The 25,273-nt window shown below is 39.9% G+C and overlaps 1 protein-coding gene across 1 annotated transcript in view; it reads left to right on the top strand.

Moving 5' to 3' along the window:
- Nucleotides 1-25,273, top strand: part of DCBLD1 (discoidin, CUB and LCCL domain containing 1) — an 88,855-nt gene that overhangs the window by 20,927 nt on the left and 42,655 nt on the right. Inside the window, exons 2-3 of the mRNA XM_077487053.1 lie at nucleotides 13,412-13,630; nucleotides 23,226-23,363. Of these exons, the coding sequence (XP_077343179.1) occupies nucleotides 13,412-13,630; nucleotides 23,226-23,363 (357 nt within the window). The remainder of the gene's footprint in view (nucleotides 1-13,411; nucleotides 13,631-23,225; nucleotides 23,364-25,273) is intronic.

Here is a 25,273-nt window from a genome sequence, read left to right as displayed (position 1 = left end):
AACCAGCATGCTTTACTACATTACCGAATTAAACAACGGATTACATGCAGAAAAAGGTACGCTGCAATGGTTAAATATTTTTTAAGCTATACTATATGAATAGGGACAAGTAACAAATTCAAAGTATGTGTTATCCCAATTTGGCTGCAAATGTGGAAATACTTTAAAGCACCCTTCAGGTTAAATTTGGGAATGTTAAAAACTGGTCATAATTTTGAATGCTGCTGGTTGGTTCTTTACACGTGCTGCTAGCAGGCTTCAGCAGACAGTTTTTTTTATGAGTTTCATGTAGTGCTGAAATTTACTGAACACGTATAAAGCCTTACAGACAATCAACGCTCTCGTTAGGAGCGTGACAATGGAACTGCAGTCTTACAATATGAAGCCTGTGTGTACAATACCCAAAACGCAGTAACATCTGGATCTCCACAAGTTTAAACCTAATCAATAAAATCATGTGGCTGAATATTGGGGACCCATTAAATGCAGTTTGATCATCCCTTGCACTCCACTTCCTGTGGCTCTATTTCCCATCTGTTTCTGGAATTAGTAGACTAATGTAATCCAACAACCTCCCAGCATCCTGATATCTGTTCCTTACAGGTGACACAAACACTTAAGCTTGGTGATCTCACAAAGAGTGGAAGTCCCAAACGTCCCGTTTTAGTTCAGCAAAGGTTTCCTGGCTTAGTAATAGAGGGGAATTTCCATACCAGTCTTTTATACTGAATAGAGATACACCTGCAGGGCCCACATTTGACTTCTATCTTTTCAGGTTAAAAAGCCAGTTGCTTGATGAAAACTTTCTATCTAATTTTATTTTGAAATTCACCTTACAGTGGTAACATGGGTTAAAAAAAGCTCTAAATCTGCCTTTTTTTTTTTTTTTTTTTTTTTTTTTTTTTCAACTTTTTTTATACACTAGAACACCCTAAAATCATTTTCATGTGTCTAGGAACCCTTACTGAAACCTGTTAATCTTGGGGCAATGAGAAAATGCACCTTACATTGTTAGTAGGATGAATAAAACCCCTACAGTGTTAGTCAAAATGCCACCCTTGCAGATAGCTAGAAAGTTAATTGGTGTGATACTGCTGGTTTTGCAAAGTGGTGTTGGAAGTATGTTTCGTCACCAGTAAGAGAGGATCAATCAGCCACAGCAACCATTGGAGGTACCCTGGGGTTCCACAGAACCCTAGTTGAGTCCTTGTGACTGCAGTACGGGAAGAAGTTCCCAGATACTAGCTGTCACTCTTTGAAATCAGCATGCCCATGCAGGGCTCCACTCGCATGGCCGCATAGTTTATTCCCACAGCTCTGTGTGTGAATGAACTACAAGCCCTGGCATCCTTTGAGGCTGTCGGCTTGTAGTTCTCAAAGAACCATCACGGTGCTGTGGAGCGCCATGGTAGTTCACTGATTCTTCCTGTCAGTATATCTGCTTGCCTGTACGGGAAATATGGGCACACAGATATACAGAAGGATCTGCAGGAGACCTGCATGGCACCAGCGAACTGCTGATCACTGGTGCAATGCTTTACAGGCTCCAAAAAGAAAAATGCACATTTTCTTTTACCTACAAAAAAAGTACATTTATTATTTTTTTAAGTTAAATTATCCTTTTAAAAAGCAGGATTTATTCTGGTAAGCATGTACTTTGATTGCTGATGAAAATCTATGGAAATGCATTGTGTGTGAGCCTGGAAAGTCTGTTTAGCTGTTGGAGTTGTCCAATGTATCAATTTATTGCTAGAGAAGAAAACTCGGAAGCCTGTTTATTTCCTACATCCTGAAATGTACATACAGTGCAGGTGATTTCCATCCAAAATCTAAACGTGTACTTATGAAGAGCCACTTATCGACTTGTGTCTGTTATATCTTCCACCCAAACGGAAGTAAGCTTGTGTGTTCCTAAGTGACTCTTGAACCCCTCTTAAGTTCTCATAATACCCCCATGTGAATCACACAGGAACCACACTACATTTCTGTGCAAGTCACATGTGATTCAGTATAGTTTGATTTGAGCCTATTCATTTTGAATGGGCTCAAATCGCACCAAAGAGGCGCAGGCACCTTTTTTGGAGCCAGGCCATAACTGGATTGCATGGTCATCTTTGTACCATGCCATCTGGTACAGGCAACCTGCACTGATTTTGGGATGCATTTGGGGTTTTAACTTTGTATTGACACCTACATCAGATCACAAACGCAGTGTGAGAAACACGCAGGGATTGCTGCATTTCCTGCCCCACATATGTGTGAACTTAGGCTATTGAGATGTCAATTTGTGAGCATCCATAGGGTTAGCATAGATGGGAATTATATAATTATTATATTGTGTATAAAATAGTGAATTGGAAAATATATAAACTCCTTTCTGCATTCAGTCCTATGCTGAGCACATGAACACAGCTGTGCTAGTGCGGGACTCGATCACACAGAAAGGCCAGGCAGTTTGGCCTGCAGCAATAGCTCCTGTCAAACCATAGTGGAGATAATTAAATTGGGAGTAAATGGTGTGTCCCGGAGAGGCAGTAACATCTGTGGGGGAGTGGTATTCATGTGCTGCTCTGCTTCTTTTCCTTTTTATATTCTAATCCAGAAAGGATTTGCTGGGGTTCTTGTATGTGTAGGGCTCCAGCCACAAGAATGTGGTATATGGCACACATTGATAAAATATCCATCTTGTTGATCTGTGGTCAATGTTATCAACTGTTTTAATGATGTAATATAGTCACACTTTTAACTAGCTTGTATCATTTGTTGTGTTTTATTTGAAAATATGGTACCAACAGTTTTCAAGAGACCTGCACAGTATTTCTATTGTGTGCCACCAGATTAAACCAGATGTTACCATTGTGACTAAGAGGAAATAGAGTACCTGTGGGCATTAAACATTTGGCTGTTGGACCATGCAAGATCCTAGTCACTGAATAATCTAAGAAATGATTGTGCCATAAACATGAATCTTCGCACTGGCGAACATTTGCCTATTGAAAAAGAGGTGGAGGGCTTAGCAGACATCCCCAGTGCTGGGGCTAGAAATTTGAAAAGCTTTTATAGATTTTACCCTTCAGAAGTGGGCAAGAGCTAAGAGAAATCTTCTCTAAGGCAGTTGCTATGCAAAAAAGGACCCAGCACAGATGTCTGTCAAATTGCCCTCAAAATCAGACTGAAATGCCGGTTTCAAATCGTGCGAGTGCAGCTGAACTCGCACGATTTCAAACCAGCCCTTAGTAGGAACGTGGGCTCATACCAATGTTTATGTGCCTTTTTGAAGTAAATATCAGAATATCTAATTAGCGCAAGTGGACGTCATGCTGTAAATAAAATAACTTTGGGATCTATTCACAAGATCAGAACATACAAATGCATTAAATCGCATAATTATCACTTTTTTAATTGAGTCAAAGAATTACAAAGTGACTCTTGGGGCTGGAATCTGCCCTGGACTTACTCGATCACTCACTGGTTGTGGTGGGTGTAGGTAATCTGGAAGAAGTCTCTTCCAGTGGGGCTTAGGCTGCTGCCTTTTTAGTATGGCCTTAAGGTTGTTTCCACATGTAGACTTGGGTAGATGGAGAAAGGAGCGCCCGGTGTCCAATAATATGCAAGCTGAAAGGTGAGTTAGAAGGCATTTATTGACAATAGAAACAAGTACATTGAGCCAATGTGTTTTGAGGGAACAAGCACTCCCCTTTTCCAGAGCTGTTGCTGCATGCTAAAAGATGGGGGCATGCTGCCTCAGCAACCAAAGCCAACCTGACGATGATTCTTTGCTATTACCAAACCCAATTGGGAACCTCCTCCATCTATTAGTATGCAGAAATAGCCCTGATAGAGTTCTTGTTCCCATGAAATACATTAGCTCGATGTACCGTACTTGTTTATTTTTTTAATGCCTTCTAACTCCTATTTCAACTTGCGCTCCTTTCTCCACCTACCTTTCTAAAGCGACTGTTCGTAATCTGTACAATATATGGCTGTGTGTGTTTATTTCTTGAAATGATGTATGTGACCCGAAACAAATTGATAAAGTCACAGATGCAGACAGAAATGCCCAGTTGATTCATCTTTGGTGCCATACCCACCTTGAAAAGACTTGTCCACTTTTAAGCCAATGTTCACCCAAAAGGAAGTAGGCTTTTTACCCTAATGATAGTTGGTTCTTGCTGTATCCTAGATGTGCCCAGATTTGAAACTACGGCTGAAGTCATACTGTGTTGTACATCGCTGTAAAAAGCCTGATATCAAAATATTTAAGAAGGTTTAATGTACAGGAAGCACCAAAATATTTCACCCACATGGTGTATTATAACTTGAGCAGTGACGATTTTCAATAACTTTCTATACCCCCTACAGTCTAACATGTAAGGTATTTGATAGACATTTTAAGTTGTCTCAGTTGTGACCTTGAAAAATAGTATATACCATATAATACTGGAGTTTTCAGTATGTAAAGTCTTAGTGACAGTTTGCACTCGTGTTTTCTGTATTGTCTTTGTTTTTTCAGTACATTGTCTATTCAGGCTCGTTGGATAGTAACATCAATCATCACTTTTCCTTCCCACACACAAAGATATATCTCTCCAGCTTGAGCATAATTATGTTAGCAGCGCTATGCAACATTTAACAGGACTAGTGTAACTAGCGAGTGGGCACAGTTTTGTTATGGACAATTTTTGGTATCCATGTGCAAATTATACAGGAACTAGGGTATATTGCTTATCAAGTAGAAATGCATGTAGGATGTAAAAAAACTGTATATACGTTATTGTGTGGGATGGCGTAAAAAGTCATATTGTGTGTAAAATAGTAACAGATCTGATGCTAAATGCATATAATTACGTAATTGTTTTTTCTTATTTTTTGAAGATATGTTCTTATCTGTATAAAATGGTTCCTTCCACCCTCTTCCTTACAACCCCATCATCCCTGTATTAATGCAATTGTAGGGTAACATTAGTTTCATGGGGTACTTTAAAAAAAAAATACAAAACTTGATTAAATAAACCAATTGTAATATCTATGTATTTAAAAAAAAAAAAAATAAAAAAAAAAAAACATAACCACATCAATACCAGGCACTTTTGCCCCCTTCCTTCTCAGACCAATTTTCAGCTTTCAGCGCTCTCGCACTTTCAATAAGAATTGCACGGTCATGCTACACTGTTCCCAAATGAAATTTTTATCATTTTGTTTGCACAAATAGAGCTTTCTTTTGGTGGTATTTACAACGTGACTCCGTTTTTTATTTTTTGCAATATAAGTGAAAAAAGAGCAGAAATTTGGGAAAAAACAAAAAACAAAGAAAATATTATATTTTAAAAGAAATCTAATAAAATCGAATTTTGTCATAAATTTAAGCCAAAATGTATTCTGCTACATATTTTTGGTCAACAAAAATCCCGTTAAGTGTATAATAATAAGTTTGTGTAAACACGGACAGATGTACGCAAATGATCATGTACAGATGTGCGCAGGTGATCACGGACATATGTGTGCATCTGCATTTACCCATTCATGTGCCTACGGTGGTTCTCCACAAAAACATGTTTGGAGAGAAATGCCATACACCGGTAAATACTGATACTAAAGCAGTCTGCAGTTTTACCTGAGAAAGACTGCTCACAGCCATTCACTTGTATTGGTGACTATACGACATGTGTGGCTCCCCAGGCACATGAAAGTGAGAGTCAATTAGCTTTGTGTTGTGTTAACATATATTTTCCTGCTTGAGCTGTGAGAGATAACCTTGTGAATCTACTACTGTTCTCTCATTGTTCAGTCACTGGCTGGAGGTAAGAGGGTGCCAAAGTTTTAATGCTTTAGCTGGGCATAGATGGAGCAATTTTCTTTCCTGCAACCATGAATTCCCTCCCACTTGTGTTATCCCAGCGAGGAGAGCCCTCCTGGCTGGGAGAATACACAGCGGTTATTGCTAGCGGCTATAATCTCATAAGAAATCCAACAGGCTAGTTGTACCCAAGGTGAAAAAACTTTTTTGCTGTCTGTGATATGATTGCACAAAGCTCTGCAGATATATTCAAATGCATTGTTTAGTGTATTATCATGCTTTTAGGTTGTATATAATGTTTGAATTTGAACAATTATATGATCAAACCATCATGCCATACATCCAGAGTTTGGTACTGTGTCCCTGTTTTTTCCTGTTGTCCACTCTTGCACACCAGGTTTCCATTTTAGCTTGATCATATATGTATATATGGGAGGAGCTGTGGGATATATATATATATATATATATATATATATATATATATTATAGTCAGACTATGGTCACCAGCTACGATTTAAGCATCTACCATGATGTGAGATGCGTTAGCCATTTTTCTATACCTACATAAGCCATGATGTGACAGCTTTGGATTTTTAAATACTGTTTTTGCCACAAAAGGCGTTCAGCTATCTTCATTGATTATCTAAATCCTATGGCTTGTTGTAATTTACATATCCTTTGGCAGGTAAAATGGCTACCACATATGTACAGTATTTCATGTGCATGGTTAGCTGTTTTTTTCCTTGGAGTTCAGCTTTAACCTTTTTTCCAACCAACACATCCTGTGTAGCTTACTTTGTCATGAGTACGGATGGGCTCAGGTGTGTTCGGATCGTAGTCCCAACCCACCTGAACAATCTCACCAGGAAGCCATCACTGCACACTGCCAATCATAGGCAGCGTGTGTATGTGTTACTGCGGGCCAGGAAATAACTCACTTTTGCATCAAAAAATAACCATGTTGAGGGGGTGGTTCCCGCGAACTAATAAACCAATTTGGTTCCTTACATCTCCTTCTAGTGTTTGGAAGCACTCTTTGGGTTTTCGGAATGGCTACTGAGCTCTCCCATTTTGTAACATTTCGTTCAACCCAGTGGACTGAACAAAAAAAAAAAACCTAAGGTGCTTGCTTTACTTGCTATTCGTTGTTAGTACAGGTGAGGTTTTGTGTTCTGACAGGGGGACTGTCCCCCACCAAAACACACCAGTCAGCACTCGCAGCCTTTGGCTTCCAGCGCTGATCGGATGCTGATTTTCCAGCATGTCCTTTTGACAGAAGCAAGCCGTTCATCCAGCTTCTGTGGCATAGGTAGGTAGGTGTACACATGGGCCCATGTGTATAAGGCTTTAGTAAGGTACAAGTGAGCATTTTATATATTCTTTTTGAAAGGGAGTATAACCTTAAATAGTAGAGTAGGGGATACATTCTTTAACTGCCGGAAGAGGGCTTCCCGAAAAGAGTCAGACGGATACGTGTCAAGTAATAAGTGCTAGCCAAAGGCAGGTGACATTCTTCTGCTCTGGCATGTGGTATTGTCTTTGTTGCCTTTACCATCTAAATTCCAACTGTCTTTTTTTTTTTTTTTTTTTTAATTTTAAAAATTTGAATTTTACAGGCAAGTCTGGCAGTCTGATTAAACACATTACATTGCCTGATTATGAGCACTGCAGAAAGCACGTGTCTGCTCCAGATTACACAAATCGGTATGAACCCTAGAAAATCCCCTTGGTTTAACAGCAGAGAAAAATCCGTGACATCGGATTAACCCCTAAAGAAAAGGTTTGCTTAATTTCACAAAACAAGAAAATAGAAGAAATGTAGTGAAGGCCGTGCCCTGGGAGTGGCGTTGCAATGAATTATATGAGGAAGTTTTGCTGTCACATTCATAAAATAGTTTCTCAGGGACTTGCAGATTAATTACGCTTTTTTTTTTTTTTCAGTCATCACCTTTCACAATGAGCTGGTAAAAAAAATGACTGAACTGTTTAAAGCATTTGTCAGATACTTGGACATACAGGGGAATTTGTTTTTTGGTATTAGATTTTCAGGTTTACTCGGAAGTGTAGGTGTTTATAGGCACTCGCCTGTTTATGCATATAGCAGTGCAACTACTATGTGGCTGCATGCTTAGTAAACAGGTATACAATTGAAAAACACTCTAGTTGGTTATGTTTTGCATTAAGTATGCATTAATCGTATAGATTCATATGATTCGTTAAAGAGGAATTCCAGGTATGGATATTTTTAACCCCATCATTTCAAGGGTTAAATGCTCATCTTGTCGAGGGGTGCATGACTGAAGTTGACTGTAATAAAAACTCCAGGTATGGATATTTAAAATATGGATATTTTCAGGGCTTTTTTTCAGTGGGAACACAGTTCCGGCACCTCCAGCACTGAATGTATTTTATGGCAAGGATTGCTGTGGTGTCCTGGAGGGTCTGTTGATGCTGGCTACTGGGGGGGTCTATTTTTGTGTGAGGGGTCTATTGTTGCTGGTGGGGGAGTATCTTATGTCATTCTACTGTTGAGGGAGGGGTCTATAGTTGGTCTATTGAGAATGGCCACTGTGAGATCTGTTATTGCTGCTGGGATGATATTTTGTTGCTGAGGAGTCTGTTGTTGCTGGGGTAAGGTCTGTTGTTGCTGGGGGAGTCTACTGTTGCTGAGGCAGGAACCTATTGAATGCTGTACAAAATGATACTTGGTTCTGTATTTTCTATAAGGGGTGGAACTGGGAGGTGGGTAGGGTGTAAAGCCAAGAGACGGTGCTTGGGGAAGTTCTTGAAGCTATCTTCTAAGAGAGAAAGAAGCTGTGGATATTTTTACATAGTTACATTGATCCAGCTTGGACCAATGCAACTATGCATATACCATACCTGGCCAATATCCCTAGAAGCTGGAAATCATTGAAGTAGGCACTGCTCCTTCAGTGAGCTCCACTAGCTTTTGGGTCCCGTGCCTAGCTGCTGCGTTATGAACACAGGGGTTTGCTTGCTCAGCACAGGTGCCATTCAGAGAACGCTATGCATTTTCTCAATGAATGCAAAGTGTTCTCTGGACAAGGTGGAGATTATGATGTCATCGCCCTGCCTCTCCACCTCATCCAATCCAGAGAATACTTTGCATGCATTCATCGTAGGGCGGCACAGTGGTGTAGTGAGTAGCACTCTCGCTTAACAGTAAAAAGGGTTGCTGGTTCGAATACCAACCACGACACTACCTGCCTGCAGTGTGTATGTTCTCCCTTTGCCTGCGTGGGTTTCCTCTGGGTACTCCCGTTTCCTCCAACATGCCAAAGACATGCTGGTAGATTAATTGGCTTCTGTCTAAATTGGCCCTAGTATATGAATGTGAGTTAGGGACCTTAGATTGTAAGCTCCTTGAAGGCAGGGACCGATGTGAATGTACAACGTATATGTAAAGCGGTGTGTAAATTGACAGCATTATACAAGTACCTTAAATAATAATAATTAAGAAATTGAAAGGTGTTTTCTGAATGACGCCCCTACTGAATGAGCAACTTCTTGTGTTTGGAATGCAGCAAGTATAATGCAGCTAGTGGAGATCAATGTAGTAGCACAGCGTACTACAGTGATTTCTAGCTTCCAGGAGCCTCCCACACGTATGGTATATGCATAGTTACATTGGTCAAAGTTGGACCAATGTAACTATGTAAAAATATGAATACCTGAAATGCATTCTTAGTTATAGCCAACTTTAGCCACTCTACATAGGTGAGGGCTTCTGTCAGACACCCCTAGACATGATGAGCATTTAACCCTTGAGATGAGGGGGGCACTGCAAGGTGTTTTTTGTGCTCCAGCCTGGAGTTCAGTTTTAGGCTAGATTCACATTGGTGCAGGCTGCGGGTAGGTGTGCAATCGCACACCTTCCCTCACCCACAAAAAAAAAGCAGTTTAGGAGTTGCGAGGGGATCATAATCCTAACCGCACCCCCGCACAATGGAAACCACACTGTACTATGCAGGTTCCCTGTGGACGCATTTTCTGAAAAGGTACAGGGACCTTTTTATCTGCATTTTAAGTGGGTACAGCCCACTTCATTCAAATGGAATGGGCTGCTGTGCCCGTGCAAACTGCATAGATGTGAGCCTGTGTTTTGCCCACACAGGCAAAAGCTACTGGTGTTGTGTTCTTTAATATAGATCATCATAGTAGCATATACTTAGCTTTCTCTTGTTGGCCTTCCACTGTATTCAGCCATCGAAAGTGAAGGTAAGTAGAAGTCACTGGAGTCATAGTGGACACAGGGCTATGGTCTTCCCAGCACTGTCACACCATTGAGAGTCGCATACTTATGAGGTTTTTTTTTTATTTTGGCTCTGTTCATAATTCTCTTAAACAGCGCGACAGCACAGAGTTACAGTAGCAGACAATACACCCAGACTAATTTACTTTCCGTGCATGGTGTTAGAAAAATGCTGTGTGTCCCATTTTGTGAATGAGCCCTTCAGCAAACCTGGTTCTTCACCCTGAATAGGCAAAGCACAGGTTTGCTTTAAATTTTGTATTGTATATTTTTTTTTTTTTTTTATTTAAAAAAGTTTCCTCTTTAAAACAAAAGCGTTTTGAAAGCAGGTTGAGTAAAGCAATATTTATTTGTAGCCATTCATTTTCCTGAAGCAGTTGGATCATTTTAATGCTTTTGTGATTTGCATTCCGTATTTGCTGTCCAAAGTCCAAACAATAGCCTGCGGTTTGTTCCTGTTTATCTGCTTTGCCTGATCCCTGATGGGTGAGGTTTGTAATGGGAGTTGTTTTTTTTTTTCTGGAAGAATGCATAGAATACATGATACTTCACAGCCTCCTTTTACTTGTCACATACCAGTAGAAGAAAACTTTCCTGATTACATCCCTATACTTTTCCCTTTATTTCGGCCTACTATGTCTACACTCACTGTACAATTTATATACTGTTATGACTACATTACAACTACATAATTTATCATGAGATAATTGACACTATAGATTGGAAGTGAACTCCAAACATGCTAGCATTGATGGCTCATTCCAGTCAAAATGTAAAAACATTTTTGTTTTTGTAGGCATAGCTTTAGTACCCTGGGTCACCCTGTTTAAATGCCAACTCCAGGATATTAGCAACCCCCACTCTTCCCTCTCTAACTGCTGGTATTAAAAAAAACGACAAATGTCTATTTTACTTACCTGAAGGGTGTCCACATGTGTTATGTGAACACTGGTGTAAATGACACTGCCAGGGCCTTACTCATAGGCTCCTAAGGCAGGAGAGGGCGGTGAGGGGACCAGTGCCAGAGAAGGTAATGAGCAGGAGAAATGATCCCCAGGACAGGATATTGGATTTAAATCATTGTGACTTTGAGCCATTATAGTGTGGGATGGCTTTGGAAGAGGTATCTGGAATATAGAATGGGAGTAATAAGTAAGGTAATTGATGTATAATGCACTACTTGAGTAAACCACTGTTTTTTTTTTTTTGTTTTTTTAAACCCGCAAGGCAATGTCATAATGTGCTAGTGTTCATTGCAGACTAGCACATTATGTGAAACTTACGTTAGAATGAAGCCCTCCAGCAGCACAATGTCACCTCTGAAGGCGCTTCCATCTTTTATCTTTGCCCAGTTATCCTTCCTGGTCTCTGGTTGTGTGAGCGACCAAAACTGCAATGACGTCACTCCCGCATGCTCATGAGAGGCATTGTTTACGGCACGGGTATCCCGTTCCTTCAAAGTGCATGTGCTGGTGACTTCAGTGGCTGCTTCTACAGTAAATAGCTCCTAAATGGTGCATGTTTGAGATATTTACAGCACCTATAGGTTAGCCTTATTATAGGCTTGCCTATAGGTAAAATTCACACATGGGCATTTACTCCCACTTTTAAGTTTCATTTTTGCCTGGCTTTACAGGGGTTGTAAACCCTCATGGTTTTTTACCTTAATGTATTCTATACATTAAGGTAAAAAACCTTCTGTAGTGCAGCAACCCACCCCCCTTTTACTTACCTGAACCCGATCATTCAAGCGATTGGGACAAGCACAGCTGCTGTTTCGGTTCTTCATTGGATAGATTAAGTTTGTTAATAAAAAAAAAAAAAGACAAACCTTTACAACCCCTTTTAAAGAATATCTGTACTGAATTAAAAGTAACTAAACTTCTGTCAGAACTTTATCTTCCAAAGCAGGAGGGGCATAGCTTATTCTCCATTGTTTGTCATTTGACTAATAAATATATATATGAGGCTGAAGATCACCACATTGATGTAAGGAAAGCAAATTGCTTTATTCCCCCATCAAACACAGTCGGTGTTGATTGGGGAATCCCTCCTGTATCGCTGTTGTGTTCTGCCTTTGGGGAGCCTTTCCTGCCGGCAGAACACAAAGATTACTGCCGGTGGCTATAGGCATCGGCAGTGATCACATGCAATAAAATCAGACAGGCTGGTTGTACCGAAGTTGATCAATGCATTAACTTCAGTACAACCAGCCTGCCCATAGATGGATTGAATCCCATCAAGTCCTTGCTAAACCATCCATTCCGACCCATGTTTGGCCGGTTCAGGCTCGGTATACACTGCTTCGGTGTGAATTACATCTGTTTTTGAGTACGATTTCGGTGTGAATTCACAGTGCAAATATTGTGTGGCAAGTGCGATTCTAATGCGAACCTGATGCGGATTGAAGTCTATGGAGCTGAATTCACACCCTACCAGATCAAACTTGCGCATGACCATTTTTTTAGCTGCATTAGAATTGTACCACATTAATATGAGCAGCCTTACAGCCTGACATGCAAATCTATGCATTCTGAATGGATCTAAATCGCATGAGAATTCGCATCAGTGTGAACTGGGATTTAAGGATTAAAATTGGCTGATTGAGAGTGTTTAGCTTTAAGTGTAGACCTGGATTTTGATTCAGAGGTGACCTTTATATAGTGCTATTAGTTAAACTTGGACAAAACAAAGACGCCACATTTCAGGTTACAGTAAAATTGTGTACAGTGATGTACATACAAACAGAGAGCATAGTAACTTGAAACTTTGTAACTCTTGTGCTCTTCTGTTTGTTGTGCCAGTGATTATCTACGGCTCATTAAATTCCATGCTCTGAGCAGTTGTACCTATTAAAATTTTATCGTTCAGCTGGACTGAGTTTTTCTTGTAAGGTCCTACTGTTTTCTTTCAGAATTGTTATTGGCTAAGAAACTGGCATTTTTAGGAGTCATTTTTCCTAACATGCTACAGTTGGCTACCTTTTAAAAAAAAAAATCTAAGCTTACAAAGTCAAATCTGATCACTTCTAATATATATATATATATATATATATATATATATATATATATATATATATATATATATATATATATATATATATATTATGTGTGTGTGTGTGTGTGTGTGTATATATATATCTATATATATATATATATATATCTATATATCTATATATATATATATATATATATATATATATATATATCTATATATCTATATATATATATATATATATATATATTATAACATACAATCGTCATTACTTACATATTGTATTCCTAGATGTTTAGCGTGCTGCAGCCCATTTTCTGATGTTCTTTCCTTCCTTTTTGTTGCAGTGGACGGATGTGGACACATGGTTACTAATGGAGAGAGTGGCACATTGACATCTAAGAACTATCCTGGCACTTACCCCAACTACACCCTGTGCTTAATAAAAATCAAAGTGCCTGCTGGTAAAAGCCTATACCTAAAGCTGGCAGATCTGGATATCGAATCCCAAGACTGTGAATCTGCTTATCTCAAAATATACAAAGGATCATCCAGTGAAGAAATTGGTGAGTCTCTGGCATTTCTGCTTTGCTAACCTGCTCTAAAACTGGGCAGCCTCCTTTTTTTTATAATGTTCGGTTTTAATTTTAAGGCACAGGTAAGATCTGAGGGATGTTTGCAGTAATACAGGTACTGTATTAATGGGAGAGAAATACACAAGGATGATGTCTGATGGCAACAGAAATTTTAAGATTTTTGGGGGCAAGGACTGATACAAATGTACAATGTGTATATACAGTGCCTTAAAGTATTCGTACCCCTTGAAATTTTCCACATTTTGCCATTTTACAACCAAAAACATAAATGTATTTTACTGGAATTTTATTTGATAGACCAACACAAAGTGGTACATAATTGTGAAGTGGAAGGAAAATGATAAATGGTTTTCAAAATGTTTTACAAATAAGTGTGGTGTGCATTTGTATTCAGCCCCCTTTCAATCTGATACCCCTAACTAAAATCTAGTGCAACCAATTGCCTTCAGACATCCCCTAATTAAAAAATAGAGTCCACCTGTGTGTAATTTAATCTCTGTATAAATACAGTTTGGCCAACAATCTGATCATGTGCCTTGTAGGCTTAAGATGCTTGTTTCTTATGAAGGAATTTCTCTTGCTTTAGGGTCACTTCACACCACAATTTCTGCATACTGGACACGTTTTTGATGCATTTCAGTCTATTTTTTCCCCTCCCTTTTTTTTTTTTTTTTTTTAATTTCAGTTGAGGGCATGTGCATTCCAGTGTGTTTTGCCACGTTCCATACAGAAAGAGAAATATGTTCTACTTTTCTTGACTGCGCTGGAATGTACTGCAATGGCGTAAACTAGGGCCATTGGAATCTGTTAAATACTATCCATGCATTTTTGATGCAGAATAAAAACGCACTGGTGGAAAAAAGCCCTAAATGTAAAACAGTATAGAAAGATGTCACTTGCTTTCCCCCTTACATGCGCTATGCTGTGAAGTAAGAGGAGCGGTTGATTAGAGAAGGAATCCCAGCTAGCATTGTATAGGTATTGCCCCACACAGTGGATAATTATTTCTTTATTGGAGGTCTCTGTTCAGTTTTTACCTTGTGCAATATTGGATTATTTACAAAATATTTGTGTTTCAAAAATAACAATGATAAATTTGTCAATTTGGCCTTTTCTCATCACTTCCTTGGAAGGTGTTTTTAAAGCGGAGAGCAATTTCAGGCTTGTGAGTGAATTGTGCGACCCTTGATCATCTCCTCCCTTGCGTCTGCGCTCTAAGTATGACTGTCCTTTTTAACTAAACTAGCCTGTCTTTAAACTCTTAGGTTGGCCATAGAGGGGTTGAAATTTGTTCGGTTAAGCAGGAACTCGCCGAGTTTCAATCAGTCTATGGGCAGGCTGGTTGTACTGAAGTTGATCCATTGATCAACTTCAGTGCAACCAGTCAGTTTTTTTTTTTTTTTTGTTTATAGCTCCCCTTTAACGGCAATCGGCATGTTTTTATCAGTTTTGCGCTGTTTGCAAAACAAAGTTCCTGAATCCAGTGGCAACTGGTGATAATTGGGTGATAATTTGGGGGGGGCGCAAACAAATCCCTCCAGGTCCTTCAGTAAAATCAAAAGTGGGAGGGATTCGGGGTGCATTGCTGAGTGCCCTGAGGACAGCATAAAACGAGCCAATTGGAGCCTCAGGCTCTAATCGCATGCTTGTTAAAAATTGACGGACCTACTAGACCTCTGTTAGTCATGCGCCCCACGCAGTGCACTGCATACACATAGAATGATTTATTTTTAAATAAATGTTAATATAACTAACAAATTGTTAAATGTTAGTAATATAATGTATTTAAAATAAATTGTTCTACTATTGGCTTTCCTTTTGGTCAAAACTGTGGGGGGGGGGGGGAGGAGGAGGAGATGTCCCTGCACCCCTTATTGACCGCCCGCCACTGCTTGAAACGGTTGTCTTCTTTTTGTGACTTTAAATATTAATGAGGTGACATTAAGGACAAAATTTACTTTAGTATTGCTAATCATAGTATAATTCTATGTATTCATGGGGGAAAAAATGCTATTCTCACACTCTGGCTTTCCAGCTGGTGGTATGGTCATATAACACCCAGTCTGGCCCTGTTCCAATAGTGTACTTGCCAATCATGTTGAGGATCAAGCCAATTAGGGTTGTTTAGTGGGCAGCAAGCTTTTCCAGAAGGGTTTTGATTTGCTGATAAGCATACCCAAACCCAAAAATGTTTTATTCATTGCAACTTACTTGTCTTAGTTGTGGTGGCTGTATTTGTTTTTCTTTTTCTTTTTCACCTGGTGATCCTGCCAGAAACACTTCCTGTCCTAGGCTGAGCATTCTTTTCACCTGGTGATCCTGCCAGAAACACTTCCTGTCCTAGGCTGACAATGTTCACTCACCATACCGTGGAGGAGCAGTGTTGTTACACTAGGCTGCTCTACTGATTGGACTACAAATGCTCTCCTCCTTTTTTATTTTTATTTTTTATTTTTTTTATTACATATATGGGATATGTTTTGTAGCACTCTGAAAATACTTGAGAGGGCCAATAAAATGGTCCAAGCTTTCAGCTTAATGCACAGGAAGATACAAAGACACAGGCAGGCTTAACGGGTATTATCTGTGCTTATAGAAATTTTAGAAATGAATGCAGACTGGTAAACTGAAACAAATACCATTTGTTCTTGGGTTTAGATATATATTAAGAAGGTAACAGAGTGGGCCATATTGCATATTATCTGAGTCCTATAGACTTGTATTCGGTCCTCTAAGGTTTGACAAGAGGTGGCTGTCTCACAGCCTATCATACTGTCATGTGTGGCAAACCTCTTTACCCAAATCCAGTAAATGTGATTAGAGGCCAACTACGCATTATATCCCTAACAAAGAATTAACACTTAACAGGTTGTGCACTGAGCTTAAGGATTCCTAACATATGTTATCTTGCCCTCATGTGACCTTAATTTTCATTTCTGCATACTCTGGTCTGCAGGTCTTTGTCAGTCTGATCCTTCCATAACAGCTGTTGCTGCTGCATTATATTGGTTAAGGACAAGAATCGGGACAGATGAGCATTTGTTTTTACATTACTTTGATACATGACAGTTAAATGGTTAATTGAACTGTTGGTATACACCTTTTAAACTAACATTCTGAGTTTATTAGAATTGGCAGATACATAATCTTTAAAGTGGAATTCCAGAAAATGGGTATAGGTTTGTATTTCTGTATTTTCAGTCTTATGACTTCCACAAACCTACCACAGCCAGGAAGATCACTCTTCTTCTACATCCTAGTTCAGCTTGGTCCTAATTCGGTAAAAATGGATTCCCTTGTACAGTAAGGGGACCGGAAGCTGCATTGCTGAATATGAAATGAAGTCTGTTACCTGCTTGGCTGTTCAGTGTAGAAGTGTGTAAATCATAAATCACACGACTGAACAAGTACTAATCTTTTGGCAGATAAAGCCGTGTACAATTATGTGTATTAAAACTGTGTATTTGGCTATTTGTCTGGAGTTCTGCTTTAAGAGATGTTAATGTTTGGGTAAGGTTATTCCTGGACAAAGGATGGTTTCCTGTTTTTCATCTGTGTGATGTAAGGAACCAGAACAAAAGTATGGTCATATTAGAGGTTTACTGTGCATTGTGTGTGTCCATGGCAGATATTTCTAGCGGATGTTACTGTCTCAGTTGTCTTTTGTCTCAGGAAGCTGAATTTGTCATACACATGTGTTATTAATATCGGTTGACTGCAAACGTGCAGGTTGTAAGGCATAGATCTGGTCATTACTGGTTTTTGTATGGAAACCATATGGAATCAGGAATAAAGAAATATTAAGTATGGATTAATTGGCAGCATCACATGGTGATACAATTGGGTTCTGCTATGTCAGGTTTTGCCAGTCTGGCTTTGCTGACACATATTTGGACTGGCTAGAAGTTTAATCTGATGGCATTCATTTTGAATTTGTCTGACGCTAATCTGGTAGGACCCCATGCAACATATGTTCTATTATATTGTTCAGACTGAAAGTGATAACGACCCAAGCTGCAATATCATTTAAGAAGTGCTAATTGGTACTTAAGGGGTGCTAAAAAAAAGTAGTCATAACAATGGCTGAGTGCTTATTTTACTTATTAAACCCATCTATAGGCAAATAAAATGTTATCCCGTGCACCGGAGTCGTGCCCGCACTACAAAGATTAATGGCTAATTTTTCCAGGGGAGAGGAGAAACCGGTTTACTTGCCTGATCCTCAACTCCCCGAGCAGATGGCGCTCCCCCCCACGATTTGAGGGGTGCACTGTCCCTTGGCATCTTCATGTCCAGAGCAGGGCTGTGTAACTTGCTCTGGTTTTGATGCCACCTGGACCTTAGACTGATAGAACATGGGTGTGCAGATGCTGTGGGGACCGGTCTAGCTGCGAGGAGGAGTGGAGGAACACGTGTGTGTGTATATGTGTGTGTGTATATATGTGTATATATATGTATATGTGTGTATATATGTGTATGTATATATGTATGTGTGTGTGTGTGTATGTATGTGTATATATATATATATATATATATATATATATATATATATATATATATATATATGTATGTATAGTATGTATATAAAAAAAAAAAATTATTATATACACACGTTTAGTGTTCCTCTACACGAATGAATCTTGCAGTGCAGGCATTGCCCCAAGAGACAACTTTTTGTATTTGCCTCGAGTTGGGATTTAATGTATATGGGGAAATGTGCATTTATAGTGATTCTGCAGCTTGATAAATTAAGGCCAAAGTCTCTCAAGTACAGTTTTGTAGGTGTGTTGCTTTCATGCACCCTTAGCCAATTTAGATGTTTGCCGTTTGTGTCACTCCACCATGTAAATATGATGTTGGCTCATTAAGATATAAATTGGTCTTTGTTACAAACAGATTTTATAAATAAAAAGGCTTCTTATCATGTGAACTAATTCATGCAAGCTTTTGGCTGTGTTTATCTAATGCACTAGATTGTAAAATCTCTAAGTTGTTTACACATCCGAATAATTTTTATATTGATATTTCCTGAAGACTATGAAACTTTTAAAAGCCTATACAGAAGTCTTTCTCGATCTTTCTACTGTGGAGAGACTCTTGAAGTAAATTTTAAGGTCTAGGGATATCCTTATTATATCTACAGTCATGGTACACTATTATTATCAGTAAGTCGCAGATAACAGTGTACAGTATGTGATGAATAAAGAATTGTAGTGTGGTCATTGGCATAGTGCCCCTTTTAATTGTTGGTCCAAGCAGTTCTCACTTTGCTCAGTTGGGTAGGGGCCCCCCTGTTACATTGATGGTTAGTGGGCGGAGGGTCCCCTAACAGTGGTGGTCGGTGGAAGAGGAACTTCCTTACACTAATAATCAAGAAATGCTTCTCGTACACACGTCTAAAAAGATAATTGGTGTCACTTGCAACTTATCTGAGAGATAAAAGCTTGTGCTTGTCCCACATGCTGGTTTATTTAATTTGACCAGTCCTGATTGCATTTTGGGGTGCTTTAGGGAGTATGCATGTACCGGGTATGTGCTTTTGCTTATAACGAAACGGTCTATTTTAAGTGAGAACACATTTTCAGTTATTGTAAGGTTTACTCGAATGTTCTAGTGACGTTCTTATTTTAGTTGCGTGCTGCACCATAGTTTCTTGATGGTATTTCATGAACAGTTTTCTGGATCCTCCCTCTAGTGACTATCCTGCTGAAAAAAAAACAAGATAAGCTGGCTGAGCAAAATTTCTCCGGTTCGGAGGGGACTGGCTGAATTTCGCTTTTCCCCGCTCAACAGAAGTCAATTGTATGATCAACTTCTGTCAAATGGACATGTTGTTAAATTTCCCTCAGTCAGAAGCTCATCGGTGTATTCTGTCAGCAGTGAGTGCTGCTGTCAAAATATAGTGTTCCAGTGAAAGCATTCCTCCATCTACCTTGTTTGTGTGGATGGAGGCTTTTGTTTTTTTAATTTTTAGTTATTCAGCCCACTTGTGTCTCGCTGAATATGTAGGCTGCCTTTGCAGCCCTCTCCTTCTCAAAATGCTGGTTGCCTGGCTGTCAGGTTGATTTGTTGGGTTCAGTTCTTTGAGCGTCTTCCTAGTTTTCTGACCTCACTTAGAAATCATTTGCTGTGTGCTTGTTCTGGTCAATGATTCAGAAAATATTAAAGCCAGATACAATCGGGCAAGTAGCTTTTTCAGAAGGAGATTTGCAATGACAAAGTCTACTTTTCTCTCCCTGGAAATTTCCATTTTAATGTGGACCAGCAGTTTACAAAAATGTGTGGTGTATGTTTTTGTATTCCATACTGGTGACTGGTCACCATAAGATAACTTGGATCCTTTATTTCCCTGTCATCTTGAATTTGTTTTTATATAAAACGTGTGTTAGAGTATTTATTGATCTGTACCTTATGTGCCAGAAAATAGTCTCTCTTTTCTATTGAAAGTGACTTTGTAGAGCTTTGTCACATATATTTTTTTACCCGCCTGATGGAACAAAGTAGTGACTGGTGCCTGACCTTAGCAGTCTGCAGTAACACATCCCTCTGCTCCAGCTCATGATCTCTAATGAAGGACAGAACTGCATTTTCCTTCCTTTGGCTGAAAGGTCCATAAGTCATGTCATGTAATCAGCAGCCAGTGAATTATTAGGATTTGTCTGGTGAGTGAGAGAAAAGATAAAGGCAGCAGTACCCTTCATGGATGAGAAATCTTGCCTGTGCCAGCATATGATCAATCCACCTCGTATCATTATCCCTGGCCTCTTATCTGTCGCAGACTGTGTGCGCTCTAATCCACTGAGCCTGTGTGGCTCAATGCGAAGACTGCTACTGACACATCTATTACTTGTCTCTGATAGAATGTTGATAAAGAGTTCCTTTGGGGAGACCTCCATCATGGCACTGTGTGTATATATATCATTTGTCATATATATTACCCATGGCTTGTTAGTAATCTTGTAAGACTCGTGGCCTCTCACCTGCCCCCTTTATTTTTATTCTTTGTCAATAATAATAATGAACAAAAATCTATAAGGAAATGTATTACCCCTTTGTTCTAACTTTGAGCTCTATGGCAGAATAGTGGAGAAAACGGCAATATATTCTCCTATAGATTTTTTTTTCATTATAGTGTGATCGCTGTATTCTAGTTTGTGTTGATTCCTGCTTATCTTGCACTGGCCGATCTGTCATTCCTGCTTAGGGCCATAGGTCACTGTTCACTTATATACCTTGTACTGTTGGAGAATTATGACAACTAACAATGTGTGGTTATATACCAAGGCAAACCCCATCTGGAATTGATGCTTTGATTTTGGGTGGGCATGGTTAGCTTGAACAATCTACTATTTTTCTATTCTTCGGAGACTCCATCCAGTGAGTGTGCTACCATATATTGACAGTTGGGCAACCCTACAGGTCCTGTTGAGCATATCTCATTATCGAAGTGGTTAAGGAATAAAAAAAAAAAGCCAGCCAATAGATCAATGGGCCAGGAACCAAGTTAAAACTAAAATGCCATTTATTAATATCAGCCTAGGAATTCACCTTAAAAGGGGCCAACATGTGTTTTTTGTTTCTTTATGAAATTCAGGTGTGGTTCAGCAGTTTTATATATCGGAGACAGTGTTGCAGATTTATGTGCACATACAAATGATCTCAGTGTTTTCTCAATCCTTTGTATTCACATTTTTTTTCTGGTTGAGGTTTAGGCCACTTACTGTAAATAGTACATATGAAAAGACTTGCTTCCTGTGTTTGTCACTGTACAGTGTACTTCCATGTTCTGTAAATACCTCAATGGAAAGTTATTTGACATTGTTTGTTGTGTGTCCACTGTGTCAGTGGAGCCACAAAGGACTGTGACTGTAGATTTTCATATAGACAAACGAGCTTTGGTTATAAACGGGGGAATGTGGCATGGCATTATTTTCATGAGCTTAATCCCACTCTTATTAATTTGCATTGTGGATTTATGACATTATGAAATATGTGAACGCACACTCATTAACACCCGTGTGTCATCTTTGTCTAGTAAAATATAAAAAAGGAAGGTGCATTGTTGCCTCTAGTTTTGTTGTCCTAGTTTGTGTTTAATGAGAAGTAAGGCTGCAGTCTTACATGTGTTGCTACTAATCCTACAATGCAAATGCTTTCAGCACGTTCAAAGAAAACCTACAAATTTACAACCCTGTTTTTTTTTTTTTTTTTTTTTTGTCTTATTATTTTAAATGACTTTATTATTTTGAACTCCTTGGGTCATATTTGTAAAGCAATGTATGTAACATTTACTGAAGGTGAATCGATCACTGAATTTAAACAATCACATTCACGTGTGTGTGTGTGTGTGTGTGTGTGTGTGTGTGTATATATATGTGTGTTTATATATAGATAGAGATATCGCTCTCTCTTTCTCTATCTATCTATCTATAGGGGTGTGTGTATATATGTATAAAAAGTCTGTACACCCATGGAACACAGTGAAGACGGCTTCTGATGGACCTTTCAACTCGCATTATGCAGACATGGTCCACTGTTGTCACCATCAGGAAGCCGAACCTGAGAAAATGGCATGCAGCCATAAGTAGAGTGTATGCGTATAGACGGGATAGAAGTGGCTACATAACATAAGTGTGTGTGTGTATGTATGTGTGTATATGTGTGTGTGTGTGTGTGTGTGTGTATATATATATATATATATATATATATATGTATATATATATATATATATGTATATGTATATATATATATATATATATATATATATATCAATTTTTTTTTTTTTTTTTTTTTTTAATGGCAGTTGTCCATAGTTATTCAGTTTGGATCTACTTTAACCCATAGGAACAGTGCTTCAGTGTGTAATGCTTTAAAAAAAAAAAAATTACCATCTGAGCCTGGTGGGAAAGTTGTGTTTTTAGGTGTGTGTGTGTGTAGTAGTTCATACATCATTTGTTTACCTTCGCTGAACCTTTATGCGCAAGTCATAAAGATCCAGAATTTTTAGGCAGGTGCATTTAAGACCTAGTTCATGCCAGATGCAGTCCAGTGCAGTTTTTTTATTCTGCATCAGAAACGCATTGAAGTGTTTAACATGGATTTCAATGGCCCCAGTTTACACCAGTGCAGTCAGCAAAAGTAGAACACGTTGCATTTTTTTTTTTTTTTCTGTATGGAATGCATCTGGAACTTGGCCAAATGCATAAAAAAATGCACGAGAACGTATATGTCCTCAATTGAGATGAAGAGGCACATGGAGAAATGCATCCGGAATACAGAAATCGCAAAGTGAACCAGAAAGTTGATCTCAGCTTTAAAAGTCTAGCTTGGCTTTCCCAACTCACAAGCTTCCCTACTGGATTTAACGTGATCAGTAACCTCCCTGTCTAGAAGAGAGGCGTACAAGGGGTGGGATGGAACTGAACGAAGTTCGACTAATTTTTCTAATTTTGACCTTACTCTTGTGCAACTTATTAGGACATAAAAATGTGATGTAGTATAGTATTTTACTTTAATTTATAATGGCTATATACACTAATGAAATATGTATGTATTTGTATTGCAGCTAGCTATTGTGGTAATCAGAATAATGTTGCTAAAGATCTCTATCTGGACAGTAATGAAGCCATCATACGTTTCGAAAGCAGGATCCACATATCTGGAAGAGGATTCCTAATAAATTTTGCCAGCAGTGATTATCCAGGTAAAAACCTGTCTCTGAATTTCTAAACTATTGTGTAGTGGCCATCGAGGGAATGGAGCATCCTACAAAATTTTCACACCTGAAATGGAAAGTGCATGTAGTTTTAGACCGGGTTTAAACTGGTGCGTCAAACGCGCCAACATTGAGAGCTCATGTCGCATGACGTTTTAAAATCAACGTTTCCCTATGGGAGTCGTCTTAACTGGTCAGACACAAGTCGGTCTGATTTTGAAAATGCTCCCTGTACTACTTTGGTCTGATTTAGATCCTACTTCAGCCCATTGAATATCATTGAAGACGGATCGCCGCCTTGCCTGATCCGACTTTGGCATGCAACTTGTGCTCTGACTTTGAGGGGGAATGCCACGCCAAATTTTAAATAAAAAAACGGCATGGATTCCCCCTCCAAGAGCATACCAGGCCCTTTGGTCTGATCTGGATTTTAAGGGCCCCCCCAAAATCCATACCGGACCCTTATCCAAACATGCAGCCTGGCCGGTTAGGAAAGGGGGTGGGGAAAACCGTACTAGGCCGCATGCCCTCAACATGGGGGGGTGGGTACTTTGGGGCAGGGGGGCGCCCTGTGGCCCCCCACCCCCAAAGCGCCTCGTCCCCATGTTGATGAGGACAAGGGCTTCTTCCCGACAACCCTGGCCGTTGGTTGTCTGCGGGCGGGGGGCTTATCGGAATTAGGGGCCCCCCACCCTATGTGAATGAGTATGGGGTTACATCATATCCCTACCCATTCACCTGGGGGGAAAAAGTGTCAAAAAAAAACACACCTGACAGGTTTTTAAAGTAATTTTATTAGGCAGCGCCAGGGGTCTCTTCTTCTCCGGCCTCTTCTCCCGCTCTCCGGTGTCTTCTGCCGGGCTCCTCCGCTATCTTCTGCTCTTTTGCCCGCTCTTTCGCTAGCGTTGGCCCGGTCTTCTCTGTCGTCGTCTTCCGATGTTGACACGATGCTCTCTCCCGCTGTAATGCTGTGTGCACGGTGCGCAATGACTTGTATAGGCACGGGGCGTGGACATCACCCGGCGACCATGCCTATATAAGTTGTGCACCACGCACATGGCATTACAGCGGGAGAGAGCATCGTGTCAACATCGGAAGAAGATGGAGAAGACCAGGCCAACGCTAGCGAAAGGCAAGGCAAAAGATAGCGGAGGAGCCTGGGAGAAAAACCGGAGACCGAGAGAAGAGGCCGGAGAGCCCCCCAACCCCCCCCCCCTTTGTTGACGGCATGCGGCCTGGCATGGTTCAGGAGGGGGGGGCGCACGCTCGTCCCCACCCCCTTTCCTGACCAGCCAGGCTGCATGCTCTGATAAACGGTGTGGGGTCCCCCCAAAATCCATACCCTTTTTTTAGCGTAGGGGTTCCCCTTAAAATCCATATCAGACTGAAGGGCCTGGTATGCCCTTGGAGGGGGAACCCATGGCGGTTTTTTATTTAAGATTTGGCGTGGTGTTCCCCCTCAAGATTCATACCAAACACAGTGCCTGGTATTGGCGGGTATTCAAGTTGGATCCCCCGGTCATTGAAGTCGGACACGTCTTTGGCCTCAAGTCACAGGGCAAAGTCGGATCCAAAGTAGGACGAGTGTTGTGTCGCACAAGTGTAAACCCTGCCTAAGGGTATGCTCAAGAAAAATGCAGATGCCTGCTTGTTTTCTTTGTGCCACATTCATACAACAATGCTGGTGTGATGTATAGTGCGTGAAAAATGTGCACATGCTACATTTTTCTGCAGTGTGCTGGATGGCACTATGTGACCCTTCAATAAAAGGTAAAAGAAAAAAAGTGCCTTGAACACTGGTAAAATGTTGTGTTTTATCGTGCAGGCCAATGTGGACAATCCCTTAATTAGTGCAGCTATAAAGTTGCCCACAGGCTGTGCATGGAGTTTCCCTGATC

The sequence above is a fragment of the Lithobates pipiens genome, unplaced genomic scaffold (assembly GCF_037356315.1).
Source record: "Lithobates pipiens isolate NorthernLeopardFrog02 unplaced genomic scaffold, aLitPip1_a1.2 Scaffold_18, whole genome shotgun sequence".
Taxonomy (NCBI): Eukaryota; Metazoa; Chordata; class Amphibia; order Anura; family Ranidae; genus Lithobates; species Lithobates pipiens.
Note: the sequence above shows the minus strand (reverse complement) of the source record. Positions and strands in the feature narration are given on the sequence as shown.